Below are 20,322 nucleotides of genomic sequence, written 5' to 3' on the forward strand. Positions count from 1 at the left end.
CAGTGAGCCTCTCAGGTGTTTCCAGGTGTGCTGGTGGACCTGTTTGAGTGGCCACAGTTGCAGATGGGAATTAGTACCCCTTTCCCATATATGGGATTTCTCTGAACTCCTGAAAAAAACTTCAGCCTGTTTTGCTTGTCCTGCTTTTAAATCCACGGGCTTGCAATGGGTCTAATCAGGTAGAAGTGTGACATTTTCCTGTTTTCTGTGATTTCTTCCTGTGATAGTGATTTGCTGACTTGGGGAGCTGGTGACACACTTGCTGACTGTGGCTTTTTGTGGTTTCAAGCTAAGAGGCAATGCAGTTGACAGACCAAAGCCATGTGGCAGCCTCTCTACAGAGTTCTGGCTGCTGACTGCAGAGTTCTGTTCATTGGCTTTCTGGCCTCCATGGAGGGGCTGCTTCAGATCCCTCCCCAGGCTGCACTACTGTCAGGATGGCATCCACACTAGTGAGGTTTAACAAGGGTTGGAAGCTTGTGTAGGCTGCTGCAGCTGTGGCAAGAAGTGAGCCAATATGGAGAGGATTCAGTCACTTCCAGCTGAAAGTTGGCAGGTTGTGAGTGATGTGTGAAAATAGGGTATGGGAGCAATTTGTGTGTGCTGGAGTTGTGGAGGTGTCGGGCTGGAGGGTTCCTGCTCATCTCTGCAAGGCTGGAAAAGCCTTGTTGGTCAGGGTGGTAGACCAACTGCATGGACTGCTTTTGGGAAAGCCCAGAATTATAGGAGAAGGATGATACTCAGCAAGTTAGGATTTTCACAGAGCTCCCAAACCAGCAGTTGTACAAGTCCAGGCACTGTAATTTGTCACTTCTTGGGACAAAGGAACAGAGAGAAAGGCCTTGATGTCACAGGCTGCAGATCAGTGATGAGAGTTAAGTGCAGGCTTAAATCCCATTGGAATTTCTGGAATTAAGGCCAGAAGTTTACCATTCTTGAAGCTTATCATGTCCTTCAGTACCCTGGCAGGCTGAGTCTCCAAGGGATTGCTGTTGTGATCTCCACAGGCTGTTCAGTCTCTGCCCTTCTCTTTCTAGGAAGATTTCCTCTCCTGAGATGACATTTATCCATGAGACCAAAGCAAATCACTCATCTCAGTGTTCAGAAAAGGGTTTTTTTTTGTCACCATGGAGAACGGGAAAAATCTCACCATCAAGTGAGGTGTGCCTCCTTATTTACAAGCCTTGAGGAAGGTATTGGCTGTCTTTGTGTTGCTGGTGGAGAAGCCTCACAGGCAGTTGGGGGAGCAGAAATCGTGTCCTCTGGAGCACAGGCAGCATGGGACACAGCCATGCAGCCCACGTTGTACCCCTGTCTGTCCCATCCAGGGCAGTCCTGGGCTGTCTGAGACACTCCTGGAGAATGCTGATGGGGCTGTGGTTTTGCCTTGTGGTCAGCCACGTCTCAGGGCTGGCGGTTATTGTCCAGTGAAACTACCAGTCTGTTCTCCAACTGGCCTCCTTTGCTTACCCTCAAGAACAATTCGGATGGTTAAAGGGAGGAGAGTCTGTGGGAGCCTAGTGGTGTCTCTGGCACCCAAGCCTGTGGCTTTCTTGTCTGGTAGAGCTCCTGCCATCATTTTGTCTGACTTTGTCCCTTCCATCAAGTGAGGGCAGCCACAGTGGCTGTGTCAGACAGGATTTGGGATGCCTTGTGGAACGCTTACTCCATGTTTGCTGCTTCCAGTGGAATTTGGTTGACTTGTGAGCAGTTTTTTTGCCCCAGATTTTCTTTTTTTTTTCCCTTTTTTTTTTTTTAACCTTGAATCTATCCTCCTGGCCTTGCAGTGATGAATCACCCTGCTGCTCCAGCTAGGGGGTCTCCAGGATGTCCATTCCATCTTCCTGATGCAGACCAAGGCAAATCCTGGAGCTAGTGGCCCAGTGGAATTGCTGAGGGCAGGCTCTGATATTTGACAGTCTACATCTGCTGGTGTGTGGGCAAGGATTTATTTTTACCTGTGAGCATGCAGGTGGAGAGCCAACTCCCTGCAAACAGAGCTGGGCCCATGGAGAGCCAGGCCCTGGCCCCGAGAGCTCTCCTTGCAATTGTGGCAGCCCATCTGCTCCTGCCACAGACAAGTGTGTGGAAGATGGAAAGGGAGGCATTCTGCTAGAGCACGGGATGCTTTCCCTTTCAGCAGAGCCCACCCATAGTACTCATCTGTGAATCCAGTGATTTCACATCCATCTTTGTGTTGTTCCAAGGCAACAAGTGTTTTATATTTAAAGAGTATTAATTTAATATTACTGAAGCCTTAAGAAAAGGCACAGTGGGCCAAGTCCTGCTAGTTTTGCTTGCATTTCACAGGGCTGAGGAGGGTGAGATTTGATCCTCTTTGGATGTACCTCTACTGGAGGGATGATTGTGGGGGAGAGGGAAGAGACAGGGGAATTACAACATTGGAAATAAAAAATCCTACCTCTGCCAGAAGCCGTTTTGCAATAAGACACTTCAGGGTGTGAGTTAAGATGCTGTAATTCACACCTCCTGCATTTTGTGGCATTCAGCCCACTGCTTCATGCCCTGCACATGAGGGTGAGGGATTTCAGCTCAGCTTGCCCCCTGGCCAGCCAGCCCTGGAGCAGAGATGGCTGCAGGCCTTGTCTCTCCCTCCACTTTGCCTATCTGCCTCATGGTAAATTATAGTGGTGCCTCCAGTCTTTCCTGTTTAGCGCTTCATAAATTAGAATTTAGAATCACTCTGGGGACCCAGGTTAAAAACTTTGAATCTTTTGAATGAGGATTGGAGTCAAATCCTCATTTTTTTAAAAGGGTCAGGCACGTGGAAGTGTTACATCACTATCAGTGATGCTGGGCCAGAGCTCATGTGAGATTTGGGGCTCTTTGTGTGAGTGAGCCGACTCAGCCAAGCTGCTTTGTTGGCCACCATGGACTGATAGTGCTACATCATAGAGGAGACACAGCTCAGTGTCAGTGTGGGCCTTTCCTTACTGTGCATCCACCTTAACTTCAGCCTTGTAGGATTAGATGTCTGCCTGGATTTGTTTCTTCCTGCAGGCAGAGGAGGAGGCGCCTCTGGAGATGGATGTGTACCCTTGGCACCTACCTAGGCAAGGATATGAGATGAGTAGCTTGGCCAGTTTGAGATCCCAGTGTAGGGTTGCATAAAGCTAGGACTTTTTCTCCAAATTCTGCCTAGCAAATTCCTGCTGTCTCCAGGTGCTGATGTGTTGAGTGCAGCTGTATTAGTTCTTGAAAGCCTGCTGTTACAGTCAGTGATCTTTCTGGGCTTTGGGTGGACATTTCAGCAGATTTAATAGAGTTTCTGTCTGTGCAACATACATAATTCCCTTTAAGTGGCTAAGAGTGGGAGAGCATTCAGACTTGGGAATGAAAGGAAGAGGTTTGTTTATTGTTCTCGAGCACTGTAAGCCCTGAATTTGACAGAAATGTAAACTTAGAAGTCATTTTGCTGATTCATATTTTATTAGTGATTTTGATAGAACATATAATATGGTCATGGCCCTAAAAGGCTTATTTCTAATGGGGCACATGCTGACTTGCAGCCACATACCTTCCTTCCAAAAATGAGTAATTCCCAGGGTATGTGAGGCTTGTGCCTGAGCTGTGAAAAAAGAAGGAATTAGTGTAACCACTGCCAACCTGGCATCTCTGACAGAAGCTGCGTTGCCAAACAGCAGTGCATATCTCCAGAGAAGATGTGAAGTTTTTTTATGGGGAGAAGCTGTGCAAGTGACAAATCCCAGCTTAGAGTGACTGAAAATCCTGGGGGTGTTCGTCTTCCCTGCACTGAAAGAGTCCAGGCTCACAGCAGGAGCTCAGGTGGTGGCTTGTGCCAGGGGGGCTGGGTTTGGTGATCAGATCCTTTGGCAGGATGGTCACAGCTGCTGATAATCACCACCTACCCTAATTTAGCATTCTTTTAGGGGCCCATCTCCTTTGTGCCCCATGTACAAACTGCAGAGAAGCAGGTTGGGTTGGTGGGCAGTGCAGGTCAGCAGGACAGTCTTCTCCTCCTCTGCAGTACAGCCTGGAGTCTCATCTCCCACTTCCGCAGCTGGGGGTGAAGTAAGGCAGTGAGACTGTCCTGTCCAGCAGCCATCCCTGCGCCCAGCAGTTAAACAGCTTTTCCTGCCATCAGATCCTCATATTTGCAGGGTTTAAAGGGAGCAACATTTTGAGCAGAAATACCCAAAGCCTGGTATTGCTGTGGGCTGAACAAAGCATCTCTTCCCATCATCTCTCCCATCTCCCCCATCTCTGTGCATGCTGGCAGGGTGGAGCAGTGCTCTCTCCTCCCGGAGTGCTGGGTGAAGGCGGTCTGGAAGCTGCTAGGGAAGGCTCAGTGTCCTTGTGCCTGTGTGTGGGCCAGGTTGCAGAGCTGGAGAGGGATGGTTTGCACTGCCTGTGACAGTCCTGCACGGCTGGGGCTGGAGAGGGTGTTCCTGCAAGTGGGAAGGCAGGAAGCCAAGCGTGGGAAAAGGAGGGAAAAGAAGGATGATTGTGAGAAGAGTAGGAGGGAAGGAAAGGGCAGAGACAATAGTTCAGCTTAGCAAAGAGGCAGTGATTGAGGGTGTGAGGATTTGGCACAGTATCTTCCTGTAAACCCTGAAGGTCCACAGGAAGAAGGTAATTTTGCATTTAATTGAGTGCCGTGCCCTGCCGGGAGGGAATCCATTCTGCACAGGACTCTTGCATCAGTTTTCCTGGTTTGGCCAGAAGGCCAGGGGGTGAGGGCTGGAATAAGGAGGTTGTTCCATGTTTGCCTCTTAGGCATTTTGCAGTGCAATTCAGACATTGTTTGCAAGACTAGGACACAAAATAATTTTCTTCTTTCACTCTTCTCCCCACAAGAAGCATAGATTTCTCTAAAGCCTGAAGTCAAAGGTCACTACAGTGAAAGACATTTTTCCAGTGACTTCAGCATTGCGTCTTTCAGGGGCTGTGGAAATTTGTTCTCTTTTTTCCAGGAACTGGTTTTACATTGTCAGGATTGTTCTGTAGAGAATAAGTACATTCATTCTTTTATATTTTTATAGATATATGGATATATATAGATATAGTCATGCACTATAATTAAAGACCTATGAGCACTGAACGTTTGCAGAATGGTGTTTATGTTTTGAGGATAGCTCCTTTTTTCAGTTGCTCTTTTATAATTTTGCATTCAAAATGCAAATACAGTTTCCCTGCCCATGGCAGGCGGGTTGCAACTAGATCGTCTTCAAAGTCCTTTCCAATCCACACCATTCAATGATCTGTCAGCATGTTATGCTGACAGTTCTGGAATACTTTGCTGGTTGATGTTGATTTCACCTCAAGCTTTATCCTTTAGTCATGCATGACAAACGTAGTTGCACAAACAGGATAGAAGAGTTTGTTTCAGAGTTGGTTTTTTTCACACTTAGAGTACTGTGCCCCTCAGGTCTGGTTTTGTGAATCTGAGGGTCTCTTGGTTTACATGAACTTTTTATTTCCCTCTACTCAAAATGAGAAGAAAAAAAAATCCCACTATTCTATGGCAAAATCCCAGGAGATTTCCATTATTTGGACTAAGAATGTCCCAGAGCTTTGTCATTGTTCTGGAAGGGCCTGGAGGAGTTTTGCTCGTTTTCCCAGGCCCTTGCTTTGCTTTTCCAACCACTGCATCTGGGGGTCATACGTAGGGTTACAAATCAAAGCCGGAAGATTTGCATGCTAATATAAACTACATGCAAGTGTTGCTGCAGAGCAGGAATCCTGGCTGTTGGGAGCAGAGGCAGGCTGGGCTGTAGCAACAACGCCTCTTTGCGACCACGAGGCAGCCTGGGCAGGGAGCACTGGCCATTTGGGCAAGTGAGGGTGTGCAGCTGCAGCAGAGCCGCTCTGGAGCCGTGTGTGAAATGGGCTGGCAGCACCACGGTGTGCTGGGTCTGCACGTGGCCACAAGCTGTGCGTGCTCCAGTGCCCTGCATGAGCTCCACAGCTGGGGAAATGCATCAGTCCAGGCCTGCTGGTACAACGTGGAAGGGCCCTTGCTCTCAGAGCAGAAAGGTGCTCCAAGAGAACTCCCACAGGCACAAATAACTCGGTGCAGAGGTGGTTGAGACATGTAGAAAACAGCAATTTCCAGGTTGTATTTTGTCTCTCTGTCTTGTCAGTCTTGATGCACTTAACAGTAGCAAGCAGGTTTTTGTTAGTTCTCATTTGACCAAGCTATTTCTGTATCCCTGGCCCCAGGGCACTCGATGACAATGATCCCTTTGCCTGAAATATGAGCAGAGCTCTACTTGTCCTATTTTGAACATCCCTCAAGTCAATTCCTCTTATGCCAAAATTAATTCAGCTGTTTCTCTCATAAGCCTCTTTGATTTGGCAGCATCCTCTGATATTTTACCAATCTTGCTTTCATGTGAGGTTTGATCCAACACCATGCAGGGAATTAAACTCTTCCTGTTGGCTTCTGTGAGTCTAATGATGCTGTAATTGCACTCAAAATCAGATGCAGGTTGTACTTATTTGGACCAGGATTGGATTTAATATACAAACATTGCCCTCATCTGAATGATCATCATTGCTGATGACAGCAGACTGATCTCTTGCAGCTGAAGATTGCAAGATGTGTTGTAAACTAAGGAGTAATTTTAAAAATGCTCATGTCTGCCTCAATACTTTCCTGTTAAAACTCATTTCAGTTGAAGGAAGATGAAGCCAGTTCTGAGTCAGTTTTTAAGATTTGTTCCTTTGTAGAGAAGAAGGACAGAGGAATTAAGTAATTTCATACTGGAAAGTAATTTTTTTTTAAGAGCTGTTTCCCCTTGGTGTCTGTCCTTCTCCTTGCAACTGAGATGATGATGTAGGACCGGAGAAGTGATTGGCTTAGAGGGACCTCCACATCACTTCCCCATCCAGCACTGGCACTGAGGACTTCCACATTAAGCTGTACTCTTTGGGGGTGATAGTTTTTTTTCAGAACAACTTCAGATGCCAATCATTCTCTAAAACCAGTTTAGTGAAATTGATGCAATTCCTGTGTTCAAAATTGGTCAGTGAAACTTGGAGGTTTTAAAATTCAAGAGTCTATTTTGTCTGTTGATTGTTTATTTTTCCAATTCTCTTTTCTTGAATGGAAATTCTCTTCTTCCACCAGAATATGCTCATATTTTAGGCTTGTCATGAAACACCAACCATCTGCTGAGGAGAAGGACACAAGCATTGAGTTAAAATAGTTTAAAAGTCAGAAGGCATCCAGATTTAGAGGCGGTAAGCTGAAAAATCTTTACCCCCAAGTGCAGCTATATTATTTTTGTTTGCTTGCCTTGCACAACCTCTTTCAGACCTGGGCAGGGTATTTGAGAAGGCCACGAGGGAGGCAGGTTTCACAGACAGCCTGTATGTTCTTGTTTCCATTTTACATTTGTCACTCTAAGATTCTAATGCTCTGGAGGCTTAGATGTTCTGTTTTCTAATAACCTGACAACTCTTAAATGGCAGAAACTGAGTGTTGTGGTTATTCTGCTTCACAAAGAGTTCAATCACATGTGGAAAGTAAATGTAGGTGGATTGAAACAGGCTGGAAACAGAAATATGAGTTCTCATTGTGCTTTGCACAGATGCTCCCTCTCCCTCATGCACACGTGTAAATGTGATGGGTGGATGCTGTCCACTTCCTTTATCTCCTCCCCTTGCAGGGAAGATGCTCATCTGCTTCCAGAAGCTGGGAGGTGGTAGTGGAGAAGTGAGCAGTCATTACCAGTTCTGTTTCTTTTTCTCTTTCTGTAAGCTGCAGTTGTTGGATATGCTGGAGTTAAGATAGCCTTGACAGGTCTTTGACATGACCCAGGATATCAGTTAAGAACAAACAAAACCCTGCTAATGCAGCACAGATACTGCATGTCTGCAAGAATCAGACACATCATGCTCTGCTCACACACCCCCAAGAATGAACTTAAATGAAGTAATCAAACAAGCCTGGCAAGAGGCTCGGAGGTGGTTTGTAACCAAGCTGCAGGGCTCCCAGCTCTTCCAGTTCTGCAGCTCTCTGGTCAAGTTACTGCCACAAATCATGGGTACAGATTCCACTTTTTACCTTTTTATGCCTCTCATGGTCATTTGCATGGCTGTGCAGAGAAATACAGCAGGGGGATTTTCTGCTTTTGGCTTATTGCTCTGGTTGTGTGGGACAACTTAGCATCTTCTTAGCAGGAAGATGCTGGAAAGCCTGAAGACAGTGTTTAGAAACTCAAGTTGGCAAATGCCAAAAACCTGAGGGGTGAAGTGGAGACTCAATCAGAATATGATCTGTGGGCTTTAAAACCTCATCAGTGCGTGAGAAAAGTATGGGAGGCTAAGTACTGTCTTACTCTGCCTGTGTAACCACGACGAGCTGGATTCGTCATTCAGACACCGCTCTGTTCTGTGTCTGGTCTGTCCCCCTGGAGCTAGGAAACCAGCAAAGTCATCCAGCCAGGTGCCTCCATCCTCCAGTGAGTTCCTCTTCCTGTGTTCCAGGGATGTCTGCTGGCTGGCTTGGGGCAGTTGTTTGCTATTCTCATTTGTTTTTAAGTACTGGGATTTGGCAAAGAGAAACAGATTTCACCCTGGTTACTGCTCCAACAAGAGGAAGATCTGTGCTCATATAGGTTGCAGTAGTGGTGTGGTTTTCTAAACTAGAATGGACCCAGTTTGAGTCTTGACAGTATGACTAGATTAGGAGCTGGAAAGGAGTTTGTTTTCTGTGTACTCACAACAGATTTGGAGTGATATGGCTGAAAAGAGAGGCAGCAATGATCCTTTTACACTGTAGCTTAGAGGTGAAACAAGATCCACAAAAGAAATGGGGAGAAAGGAAAATTCTCGTATCCCCCCTCCCTGTTTTTTTTTTTCTTTCCATTCACTTGTATGTTTTTTTTGACTGTAAATTAGCTTGCAAATTATGACAGAAACTGGAATTGCTATGTCCTGCTTTAGTTGCCTGTGTGGTGGCTGCTCACAGACAAGAACTGGCAAATGCTGGAGCTGTTCAGTTTACTCTCTCCCAGCATATTGTAACTCTGCTTTGCTTCCAAGACTTAGCTACGTGCAACATTTGTCCATGAGACCCCTGGGTCATTTTGTCTTTTTCTCAGTTACATTTTCCCCATTGGTAATGGAAACACGAGCTGGGTGGAGGGGTGTCTGTGAAACCACATCTGGTGCATGAGAAAGCCAGATGCCCCACACCTGTGTGCAGCCCGCGTCACCCCCTCCTTGGGACTGCTCTGAGCCATCCTGCCCTGGCAGCAGCCACCCTGCAAGGACCTTTCCTGTCTGGGGCTCCCTGGGTCTCATATTTCTTCCAAGTCTCATCTCTGTTTCTCAGCTCAATCTTCAAAGTCCTGGAGTGAGAACAGCTCTGGAGTGGGTTTGAAAATACTTCTTCCTTGGCCCTGCCCCGGCTGAGCTGCGGTACCTCGGAGACCGTCGTGTTGAAAGGTGACCTCACTGCATGGCACCAGTGATGGACCTTCCACTGGCTTGGGGCTGAGGGTCTGACTTCACCTCTGTGGGAATTTCCCAGGTCTCACAGTGCTTTTTAGGGCCTTTTGGACATTAGTGAACTGGGCAAGAAGCCCATGCTGTGCTCAATGAATCCAGAGTCAGATGTGATCCAAGCCAAGTGAAGGCACAGGTGATGTGTGCATGAGAAGGGTTTATTCCCTCTCTGGGTTTATTCCTGGAGCATTCCACTCTTCGTGTTGCCATGCTGGCCCTTGTATAGGGCAGAAATTGAGGACACTGGGGCCCCTTATCCCAGGGAAACCCCAGCTGCTGGTGCCAGTGTCTTACAGGGTGGAAGAAACCAAACTGCATCAGGAAGCTGAACAGTTTTGCTGCTTTGGTCTTGTGGGTACCAAAATTGCTGTCCCTAGGCTGATATCACTTCAAATCTGGATCTGGGCCAGCACCAATTTGTGCTCATCGGCACATCTTTGACGTTAAAAGGTTATGCAAACAGTGAGTTGGTGCAGTGGCTGTACTCCGGTAATTTAGGGCACAGATGTATGTTGACTTTGCTGCAGATTAAGTTGCTTTAATGCAAACTTTGCCAGGTAAATGAAGCAGCTGAAATTGCTGCAAGCCTTGCAGGAGCTGAGTTGTCTTTGCATGGAAGTGGAGCAGGGAGCTGAGCTGTGCTGGTGGAAAGCTTCCAGCTCACAGGCAGTGATTGCATCTGAATACAGGGGAGAAGGTGTATCTTTTCCAACTCAAACCTGATTCATAGGAGGACAAACATCCAACACTTAAACAAGAGTCTTTGAAGAAGATGGCATTTTCCAGGATAAAAGGGGATATTGTGATGGTATCTGCACACAAACTGCACCATAGCGTTGTCTTTTGCATTCACAGAACTCTCTTAATAGCTGGTGTTTACTGTAATTACTTATTAGAGGTTAACAACACCCTCTCTAATGTGTGCAGAGATATTTCTGGTTTCTGCTTTTCAATCTTCCCTTTGCCAATAGCTCTTGTATTTGTGTATGTTCTAATCTTGGTCTTGTCAGACGACCAGTTTCAGACATTTGTCTTCCACTCCAACTCATCTGGCTGTAGACAACAAGACATTAACCTCTAAAAAACAATTGAAAAATAGGTCACATGAGAATAACCTGAATTTGTTACCTCTGGGGTTTGTGCTGGCTAGAACTGGATGTTTTCCAGTGAAAACAAGACAGTCAAAGATAAGGTCATGCCCAGTGACGTTAGAGTGGATGTGTTTTGTAATAGGAAGTCATCTCTCCTCATTGCTTGTGCAGGCAGTAAAGGGAGAGCAAGTATTTCAGTTTACAATAAATTTTCTTCTCTGTGGTGGGTAAAGAAGTTTCCCAGAGCTAGAATTAAACAACAATAATTAGCAGCTGATAAAATCCCCCTGGAACCCTGTAGGCACACAGTTTGTGGTGATTGGGAGTGGGGCTGTGGCTGAGCCCCATCCCCAGTGGGCACAGCTGTGAGCAGCAGGTGAGCAGCACTGAGAGCAATGAGCCTGGAGTGCCCAGGGGCACTGACCAGCCACCAAAGGGAGCAGAGGGCACATAGGGGCACTGCATCAACATGGTGAGGGTAAAAGGTTGGGCTAAAGAACAAGAAGGGCAGATGCTTGAAGCCTTCAGAAATGGCTTCTGTGTGGGTTGAAGCCATCAGACATTGTATGGTGATACTCTGTGTATCGTGGCTGTCTCAACTGTGACATATGCTGGAACAGTACCCTGCACCTTCTTTCATCAAGCCATGAATATTAGGAGCTACTTATCAAGCTCAGTTCCTGATTAATATTCTACAGGTCTTTAAAGTTGGCTTCTTGTTTCTCTGAAGAAGGATTTATTTTAAAATACAATAGTACATCAAAAAAAGACTGGACTTGGGAAATTAAAATGTGAACATTCTTAGCTGCTGGAGCACCCAGTGATTGTGCAGTGAGTTGTTTGTCATTTCTACTTCAATTTTCATTCATTGTTAAGGACCTTTTGTTAAAGATTTTTAAGGTGAAGCATTTAAATAGCATCTGTGTTTTGACTCCTTTATGGTTATAAACATGGCAGATACACAAAGAAAGTCTCTTTGCCTTTAGTAATTAATTATTGTAGTAATTTGGAATCTCAATTACAGTTTAGTTGTGCGTAGGAAAACACTGTACTTACATGAAAGAGCTTGCTCCAAGACATGTAAGGTACTTTGATTTTATCTTCTTTTATCAAGACAGAATGTGCCAAGGAGGCAGGACTCTCTTGTGGGCAGGACCAGCTGCATGTCAGAGTGGTGGGCTTGTGTGGCTCAGTTTTGGGGAGTTGCTGGATGCCTCAGAAGGCCTTCCCTTGGCTCTGTTATCTGATATTTCCTGCTGCCTCCTTGTCCTTGTGTTGCATTTGCATGACCCTGGGCTCCCCCAGGACTGCTTTTCTCCCTCTCTCTTGGGACATTGTTGATCACTTTCACAGCAACCCATTTTAAGATCTGAGAAAAAAAAGATGTTGAGGTAAGCTGATGTAATGTTTGCTGCTCATGAAAAGGTTATGCATCTGACCAAGGCAGTAGAAGCAAATAACTTCCAAACTCAGATCTCTAAGGGAGAGAAATGTGATATCTGAGGCTTCTGAAACCTCTGGACCTTGCATTTATAATCTGCCATTTTCCAAATCTTTTGCAACCAAACCCCATTATTTTAAATGGTGGCTTTTGGAAAGCGATTTGGGCAAATGAGCGAAAAAAGATCAATAGCTGTTTTAGGTTTTGCACCTGTCTCCCACCAAGCAGATTTTGAGCTCACTGTTTTCTCACTTCCCATAGCACCAGGTTAGGATTAAAGGCTTTTCTTGCTTCTGCTGTAATCTTTCCTTGAAATAGAAGTCAGTGCATCTGCATGCTGCCCCATCCATCACTTACTGAGCTTGAGGAGACCTTAGACTCAACAATATTTAATTGCTGTCCTAAATGTGCAGCAAAATCCTGGCTTGACTGAGGTCAGTGGCAGCTTCATTCCCACAGAGCCTGAATTTCAGATCTGGGAATGTATCTGCACCATGCACTGGGGTGCTGATCGTACACCTGTTCCCTGCACCAAATAAATCCAACCTCCTGTCCCTGTGCACCCAACTCTGCCCTTTCTTGTGTCGTGGAGGCGTTGTGCCACTTACTGCACCACCAAACTGGAATCTTAAAGCAGGATTGACTTCTGCCTGGATTAGACTTTGAACAAGCAGACTTGTCGCTGTTAAAAATTTCAGGAACTCACAGTTTTTGTGGGTTCTGAGGAACAGCACAGAGAAGCCTGAAGTGCCATGAAATGCAAAGTGCCTAGATGTCTGTGGCATATGTGTTTTGTTTCTAGTTTCTGAAGAAAAGATGCATAATGAAAGAAAAATTATAATCCTTATTTACATGTGCAATATGTTTCTCCTCCTGTCTCATCTCCTTTTTGAGAACTCAGGGCCAGAATTACAGTATCTGAAGTTGCTTTTGGAGCCTATTCAGCTCCCATCTGTCAAGATCTGTTTTTAATCCAATGGGTTTTCCATCCAAAAGTAGCTGTTGGATAGAGGATGAGTAGAAATATTTGTGTGTGAATTAGCTCAGAGTGAAGCTACAAACTTTTTTTTCCCACAACAAACACATGGAAAAATATTCTTCAGTGTAGAGTGGCCGGCCTGAAAATTGGCAACAGCAGCTTCCTTCCCAGGCTCTGACTCCTCTGCCTTGACTTTGTGGGTAAGATCTTTAAAGGGGACCTGAAATCTTCATGTTACACAGGCCTATCTCCCCTCCAAGCAGCAGGGCAGTGCTGATGTCACCCTTGTGTATATGGGCATTGCAGGAAGGAGGTCAGGTGGTTTGGTTTTCCAGGAGAATTATGAGATGCAGCAGAGTAACCTGGGTTTGCTGAGAGTCAGGCTCTTACCTCCCTTGTCAGCCTTGATGGTCTCTGCCCTGCTGGGAAGAGCAGATATATATGTTTGATGCAATCATGACAAAGGCCACAGACCTCCTTAACAGCCTGTGCTCAGCATCTCCAGTTAGTGAATGCCATGAAACTGGGCTGCAGGAGATGGGAGGCAGACTGCCTTGGGGACTGAATGTGGTTGTAACAAGCAGAGAGGAAAGTATGGCTGCAGGATCTCTGTGGTTTCTGGGAGGATGCCTCTCCTACTGGGAAAGAAGAGGAAAAAAACCATCCATTGGTGGTCCTTGGAAAAGTGTTGTTGAGCCCAATATTCAACACCCCTTCAGGGATTTTTATGTAATAATTTTTATTGGTAAAACTACAGAAACAATTGAATCAGTAGCTTGGAAGATGGTCTGGTGTCTTGGGGGAGATGGAGAAGAGGGTGATGCTTATCCATCCCCTGTTGCTGGAGACAGCTTCACTTCTGGATCCATGGCAAAAGGGACATCTCCTGCTGCAATGCTGTGGCTGAGGGAGGAGGAATGCTTTCCTGTTTTCTCTGCCAGATCATTATCTCAGTCCATATGTGAAACCTGGGAATTGCTTTAAAGGCCCAGGAGATGTCCTAGCTGTGATTTTCATTATATTGATGTCTGTGGTCAGTCTTGATAGCTCCATCCTGTGTTTGTTGAAGTCTTGTTGTGGATCTGTCATCAAGGCAGCAGGACCAGCATTGGCCTGAGGGCAAGTGTATGAGAGATCAGAACCTGGTGTATTTGTAACTTTTAAAAAAAATATTTTGGAGGTACCAGGGTCAAAAGGCCACATTTTTGTGTTTTGTGTGTGTGTATTTATATGTGTATGTAGAAGTTTGTGTGAGTGTGCGTGCGAATCATTTTTATCACAGCTTCTGGCAAAACAGTGTTTCTGTAAGAGGATTGTTTTGGGGATGGACTAGGGTTGGGCAAGGGAAATCCTGGGCTTGTTCCAGGTTTCTGTTGCTGTTTCCATCAATGCAAGGAAGCAGTGTCACTCTCACTGTCCAGCTTTACATCCCCTGGTGTGACTCAGCAAGAGCTGTGTGCCGTGGCAGGGTTTGGTTTCTGTCACACATGTATGGGTGTGACTAAGCAATGGTGTTGCATGGCTGTAATTCCACAGCACCTGGGGAGCTGCATTTCCTTTGGATTTCCTGTTGAACCAGAGCCACTCCTTGCTTGGGAAGGGTGGCAGCCACAGCTCCATACACAAAGACAACCTGGAGTGTGGGGCTGGAGATCAGCACCCCATGAGGAGCTGTTGCTCCAGGGGTGGAACAGCTCACCCCGCCGTGCCTGTAGCTGGCCCTGGGACCCTCCAAAGAGGACAGAAGGCAGGGTGTGCTACCACAGACCAGAAAATGTGGCGTCGCTCAATTAGAGCTTTTATCCCAGGCAGAGCAAAGTCAGTGGGAGCTGCTGGTGGGGATGTGTGGGAGAGCACTGAATACTCTCCCAAGACTTCTGTTGGAGGTTGCAACAGGCTTTAATTTAGGCTAGTCCTGCTCCCAGGGCTATATTCCTCACTGTGAGTGACAACAGCCAGTGAGATCTGAAATTAACCTATGTTGACTGTTCTGCCTTTGCATGTATCCTGTGCTTCCTGGCCCAGGCTGATTTGTGTTTTCTTTTCCCTGAACAGGTCTATATCATCAATGTAACATGGTCTGACCTGACTTCCCAAATCATCTACCGGAGATACAGCAAGTTCTTTGACCTGCAGGTAAGTCTGTCCTGTCTGACATAAAATATTATTTCTACTCATGCTTCTAGTCATGTTTCCAGCTGGGTTAACAGTGCCTTTAAATAAGGCTTTGTTCTTGTTTGGTCTGTTACATGTCATGATCTTGAAACTTTTCAGACTCTGCCCTTGTAGGGTATAAGATAAGTGGGTGGTATGCTCACAGTGAGTAACTTGCACTGCAAAGACATTTAAAGCTGACATTTTCATGAATGGTTCCTATTAAAGAGGGGATCTAATTTTAAATACTTCAGATGCACTTAAAACAGAGAGAGTGCTACATTTTGGGCCCCCAGAAACTACTTACCCAAGTAACTGAAAACATCAGAGCTTTTGCACACTCCTGCAGCAGTTCAGAAACGGAGATTGCAGTGGAAACTTTCCAGTCTCTCTTCCTAACCATTTACCTAGCCAGCCAGTGTCCTGGCTCCTGCTGTTTTGTACAGCTACTTTCCTCTATTCTGTGCCTGCATGGTTCGATTTCATCAAAAGCTTTCTTGCTGGATAGCTGCTGACCAGATTTTGAAACCAGGAATCAGCTGCTTCATTTCTGGTAGCGCTCCCAGGCACCTGCATGGGTTAGGGGGGGCTTTGGGGCTGGAGTTCTGTTTGGCAATAATCCAGATCCACTGATATTTTTGTATCTTTGTAGGCAGCAAAACTAATTGCCTGGGGTAAAAGTAAAAGCTGTGGTTTGAGACACTTGAACTTTGAGGAAAAAGTTGATTTCCACAGCTGGAACTTGTGTTTGGAGCTGATGTTATAATACCAAGTGAGTCCTCACAGTCAATATTGAGGATGTACATTGCTTTGTCCTGAAAAGTAACGCTGAGCCTTTTCGTATGATGAATTAGGAAAAAAAATGTTCTTGTTTGGGGTATCTTAAAGAGCTCTAGTTTCATCTCTGCTCCTCTTTGTGTTTAATTTCTTGTACTTGCAAACGTGAAGTTTCTAGGCTGTTTTGTAAGCTGTATCTGTTACTATGGTACTCCTGGCCTTGTGGGTGAAATGTGACCATTTCTGTAGCCAGCCCTAATTTCTGTTTGCTGTGTGACAGGAAGACCAGAGAGGGATGTTCTTAAGCTTCCTCTTGTGCCCATCTCCATTTCTAACTGGGCTGAAGTGCCAGGCCTGCCAGTCCCACTGCTGTAAGAGAATGTCAGCATCTTCTCTGTGTCTGCTGTACCTGCCAAAGATGCACAGCTCCATAGTCACAAACATTTCTTGTCAGCATGCAAATTGTGGCCAAAACTCTTTCTTTCTCTTTTCTCTTCTTTCTCTTTTCACCCCAGTTCTGTTTTCATGTATATGTTGTTCTGGGTCTCCCGGCCTTTCCTGGTAGGTTTGAAAAGCTCCCATCAAGTGTGGAGTTATCAATGGGGTTAGTGTGTTGGACAGGAAATGATGTCTCAATCAGGGAGTGAGTCCTGAAAGGTCCCATTGATAAGTGCAAGGGGGCCTAGCCAGTGGAAAACTCCTGCTTGCATGACGCTTCTCCCCCCACGAGAAAATACGACAAGAAAGTAACAAAATTCCCTTCTTTAACCCTTTTCCCTCCCAGGGATCTCTGTCAGGGCCAACACTGCATGAGCAGTGTCAGCCCCCTACAACAGCCTCTAGCTCTTGTAGTGTGAAGTGCAGAGTTACAGAAATTGAGGTCTTCACTTGAGATTTCCACAGTCCTGCCATGTCTCTGTACTGTGTCACTGTGTCCATCTGTGCCTCAGTTTCCCAGCTGTGAGACGGAGACAAGGCCCTGTGTGCTCAGGCGGCCATAACATGCTTTTAGACTCCCAGAGGTGATAGGTGTTTTTTTATTTATCCCCTCCTATTACTTTTTCTGCATTTTTGATTATGCCTGAGCATCTCTTAGGTGAGGCAAAGCAAACTGCTTTGGATCTTGAATAGAAATTTGTATTTCCAGCTCTAATGAAGCCTGCAAAGAGAGTTGGAAAGGTAAATGAATGCTAAGGGGGACTTCGGGTAACCCTTACATTTTGGGAAATCTATGGCTTGATGTGCAGAGATTCTTGCTCAAAGAGAAATTAGCTTCAGATCTTGGGATGACTTGTGCTTTGCAGATTTTTGCTGGAAGCTTGAACTTCTAACCTAGCACTGGTGGAACATGGGGTTTGCAATCTGATACCATGCGTGGTAAGGTGGTCTTAGCATAATCAATCTTCTTTGATAATATCCCTGCTTATCCCCATGGGGCACTTCTAGGAGAGAACCAAGCAAATTCTCAGGGAGTAATGCTCAGCCAGCTCACGGGCACCACTCATGTCTGAAACAGCTGGAGTCCACAGGTCCCTGCCAGCTCCACTCACCCTGCTGTGTCAACGACAGAGCTGCACTTCAGGGCTTCCAAAGCCTGCACGTGTCTCCTTTGCTCTTGACTGGAAGTGGAGGAACAAGGGCTGACTTGTAATGACTTAATCGGGGCTGCAGTGGCTGCCATTGACAGTGACACAGGATATGACCCACGGGGAAACCCGGGGGGCTGCCCAGGAGCAAGGAGGGAGGAATACAGATAATTAATTTCACTACTCCATTTTCATGTTTCTTTAAAAAAGAGCCCACCCTTCCCCAAATGGCTGTCTCTGTGGGAAGTGGCTCAGTGGTTTGGAGAGCTGTAGCATTAGTAGAAACTGCATTTTTTAAAATACTTCTTTGCAAATTCTATTAGGCACTGCAGGCAGTAAGAGGCTGCTCTGTCCCAAGGATTCAAATCCAAGGAGAGTTTGGCTGTGCTATTTCAGCAGTGCATATGCTTGAATTGGGAGTCAGGTTGTTTTTCAGTTTAGTAATAGGACAGTAAGGCTGTCATACCACAGGATTTTTTTGCCCCACAGAGGTGTAAGAAGTACAGCAAACAGAAACCAGAGCAGCAAGCCAAGTATCAGCCCTGTGCTGCTTCTGTGAGGGCTGGATATCTGTAAACACAGATTTTAAATTAAATTAGGGTATTGCTGCATCATTTAGTCATGCAACCAGTCACATCTGCTCCTGAGCATGGGTCAAATGATGGCAGCACAATACATGTGAGTGCCAGTGTTTCAGCAAATAGGATTGAAAAGATTGAATTAACTCTTCAAAGATGAAAGCATTACTGTAAATTGCTTGTCAAATCCAATTATCTGTTGTCTTTCACCCTGGGGAGACATTTGCACCTGAGCACCATGTGGGGTCAAAGCTACCTCCTAATGTAATATTTTGAATGTAGTTTCTTTGCCCTTGTCTGCAGTGCAGAATGGAGGAGCATGAGGAGAGTGATGTGAACATCACCTTGTGACAGGCTGGTGCCTCACTGGGACACGTTCCCTGGATGCTGTTTGAGGTCTTCCATCATCATTGATGGATTTGCTGGTGGTGGTAGCAGAATCCTGTCCTGATGGGATAGCTCAGTAATGCTGCTGTAGTCCCCAGAGGAGCTGAGAAAGGACACTCCTTTACTGGAGTAGCAGGGATAACTCCTGGCATTTCCACTGTGCAGTAAAAGACATCTACAGATATAAGGCCCATGTTTTTCTTGCTGGAAAGTGCTTTTGGAGCCTGTTAGCTGAATGGGGATTTGCAGCTGAGTGCATGCATAAATAATTGCCCAAGCATCAGGTGAAGTGTGGATACACAGACACCTCTCACCCTCCCAGTGGCCATGCTGGGCTGGAAAACAACCACCAAGTTTGCAGCTGGCAAGCAGGAAGGATGTGTCTTTCCCTTCTCCCCATATCACCCTTGCAGTTGCCCAGTACCCCCTTGGGCTATTATGACCCCAGCTGGGTGCTGGCCCCACTGCTAAGAACCCCCCTCCCCTGCAAAGTGAGCAGGGAAAAAGGGACCAAGGATCTGTGCCTGGTCTCTCAGCTTCAATCACCAGTGGTCATCTGCTGCATTTTATCCTGTGACTCCAGGTGCTCTCCTCTGATTCCATGCCTGTGCTACTCCGTGCCTGCAGTCAGAGCATGAACAGGACCAGACCCTCTGTTCCATGAGGATGGCTGGGTCTCTGTGTGCAGAGCTGGGGGAGGATCCTTTCTCACAGCAGGTGTAGTGCAGCTTTCTCTGAGGCGAAACACAGCAGCTGGATTTAGCAGCATGCCACCATCCCACATTGTGTGTTTGGCTGTGCAGGAGCTGAGCAGCATCGCCGGAGCCACGGCAGGAATGCTCGGCAGGCAGATCTCAGCCTCCCCACACAATGGCACACACAGGCGGTTTGGCTGCAAGGAGATGTCTGAAATGTCACAATATTGAAAAGGCAAATAAACAAGGTTCTGTTCAAGCACTGGCTCTGTGTATCAGCAAAATATTATCTGCCCAACGTGGTTTGCTGATATAAGCAGGTTTTCTTCAAAGCAGTGCAGAAAGAGGAACTCACTAGCAGCCAATTAGAACATTAAAAAAGTAAAGACTATCAAGAATTTTATTAGGAAGACGAAAGACCTGTAAGTTGTTTTCATCCAGATGATAAAACATCAAGAGCTTCATTTGTTATTTCTTGGGTCATCCTGATTGTTTACAGTGTTATAATGGAGTAACAGAGCATTGGAGATGACATTAAACAAAAATGGTAATATAAAAACTAGTCATTGCAGTCTGTATCTCTGCTTTTCTTACTCAGACTGGAGTTCATGTAAATGCTGCCGCTATCAATCGTTCTCCTGTTATACTATTCTGTAACAACATCCCTTTCCTCCTTAACCCAAGCTGTATCAAATAGGGTAAAGTCCACTCTCATTCCCAGTTTGGTTGTAACTGTGCCATGTGCCTGAGAACCCTGGCTTTCACTGGGTCACTATGATTTGAAACAGGACCTGGTGGCTTTGGCATGCAGGCTTTCTGGGACAGAGCAAAGAGGGAATTCTGTGATTCTGATGGAATTGTGTATCTTCACTCCAGTAGTTAGTCTGGGTTAATTGCCCAAGTGGAGACTTACAGCCCTAATTCTGGTGGTCCAGCGCAGTCAAGCTCAGTAATGATTGTTTTTGTAGGGCCTCTGATATTCCATGTTGTTCGTGCTTCTAGCTCTGCAGGAGCAGTGGATGGACGAGTTCAAGCATGCACTAAGTTTAGCAGTGGTGAAGAGTGTAGGTAAGAATGCAATGGGGCAAGTGTTCTCCTGTGTTTGCAAATGCTGGCTCCTAATCCTCAACCCACCA

At 46.0% G+C, this 20,322-nt stretch overlaps 1 protein-coding gene across 1 annotated transcript in view; it reads left to right on the forward strand.

The window, feature by feature from the left end:
- Positions 1–20,322, forward strand: part of SH3PXD2A (SH3 and PX domains 2A) — a 247,934-nt gene that overhangs the window by 25,652 nt on the left and 201,960 nt on the right. The window contains exon 2 of the mRNA XM_041461000.1: positions 15,065–15,145. Coding sequence (XP_041316934.1) covers positions 15,065–15,145 — 81 coding nt within the window. The remainder of the gene's footprint in view (positions 1–15,064; positions 15,146–20,322) is intronic.

Source organism: Pyrgilauda ruficollis, unplaced genomic scaffold (assembly GCF_017590135.1).
Source record: "Pyrgilauda ruficollis isolate IOZ18807 unplaced genomic scaffold, ASM1759013v1 scaffold15, whole genome shotgun sequence".
Lineage (NCBI taxonomy): Eukaryota > Metazoa > Chordata > Aves > Passeriformes > Passeridae > Pyrgilauda > Pyrgilauda ruficollis.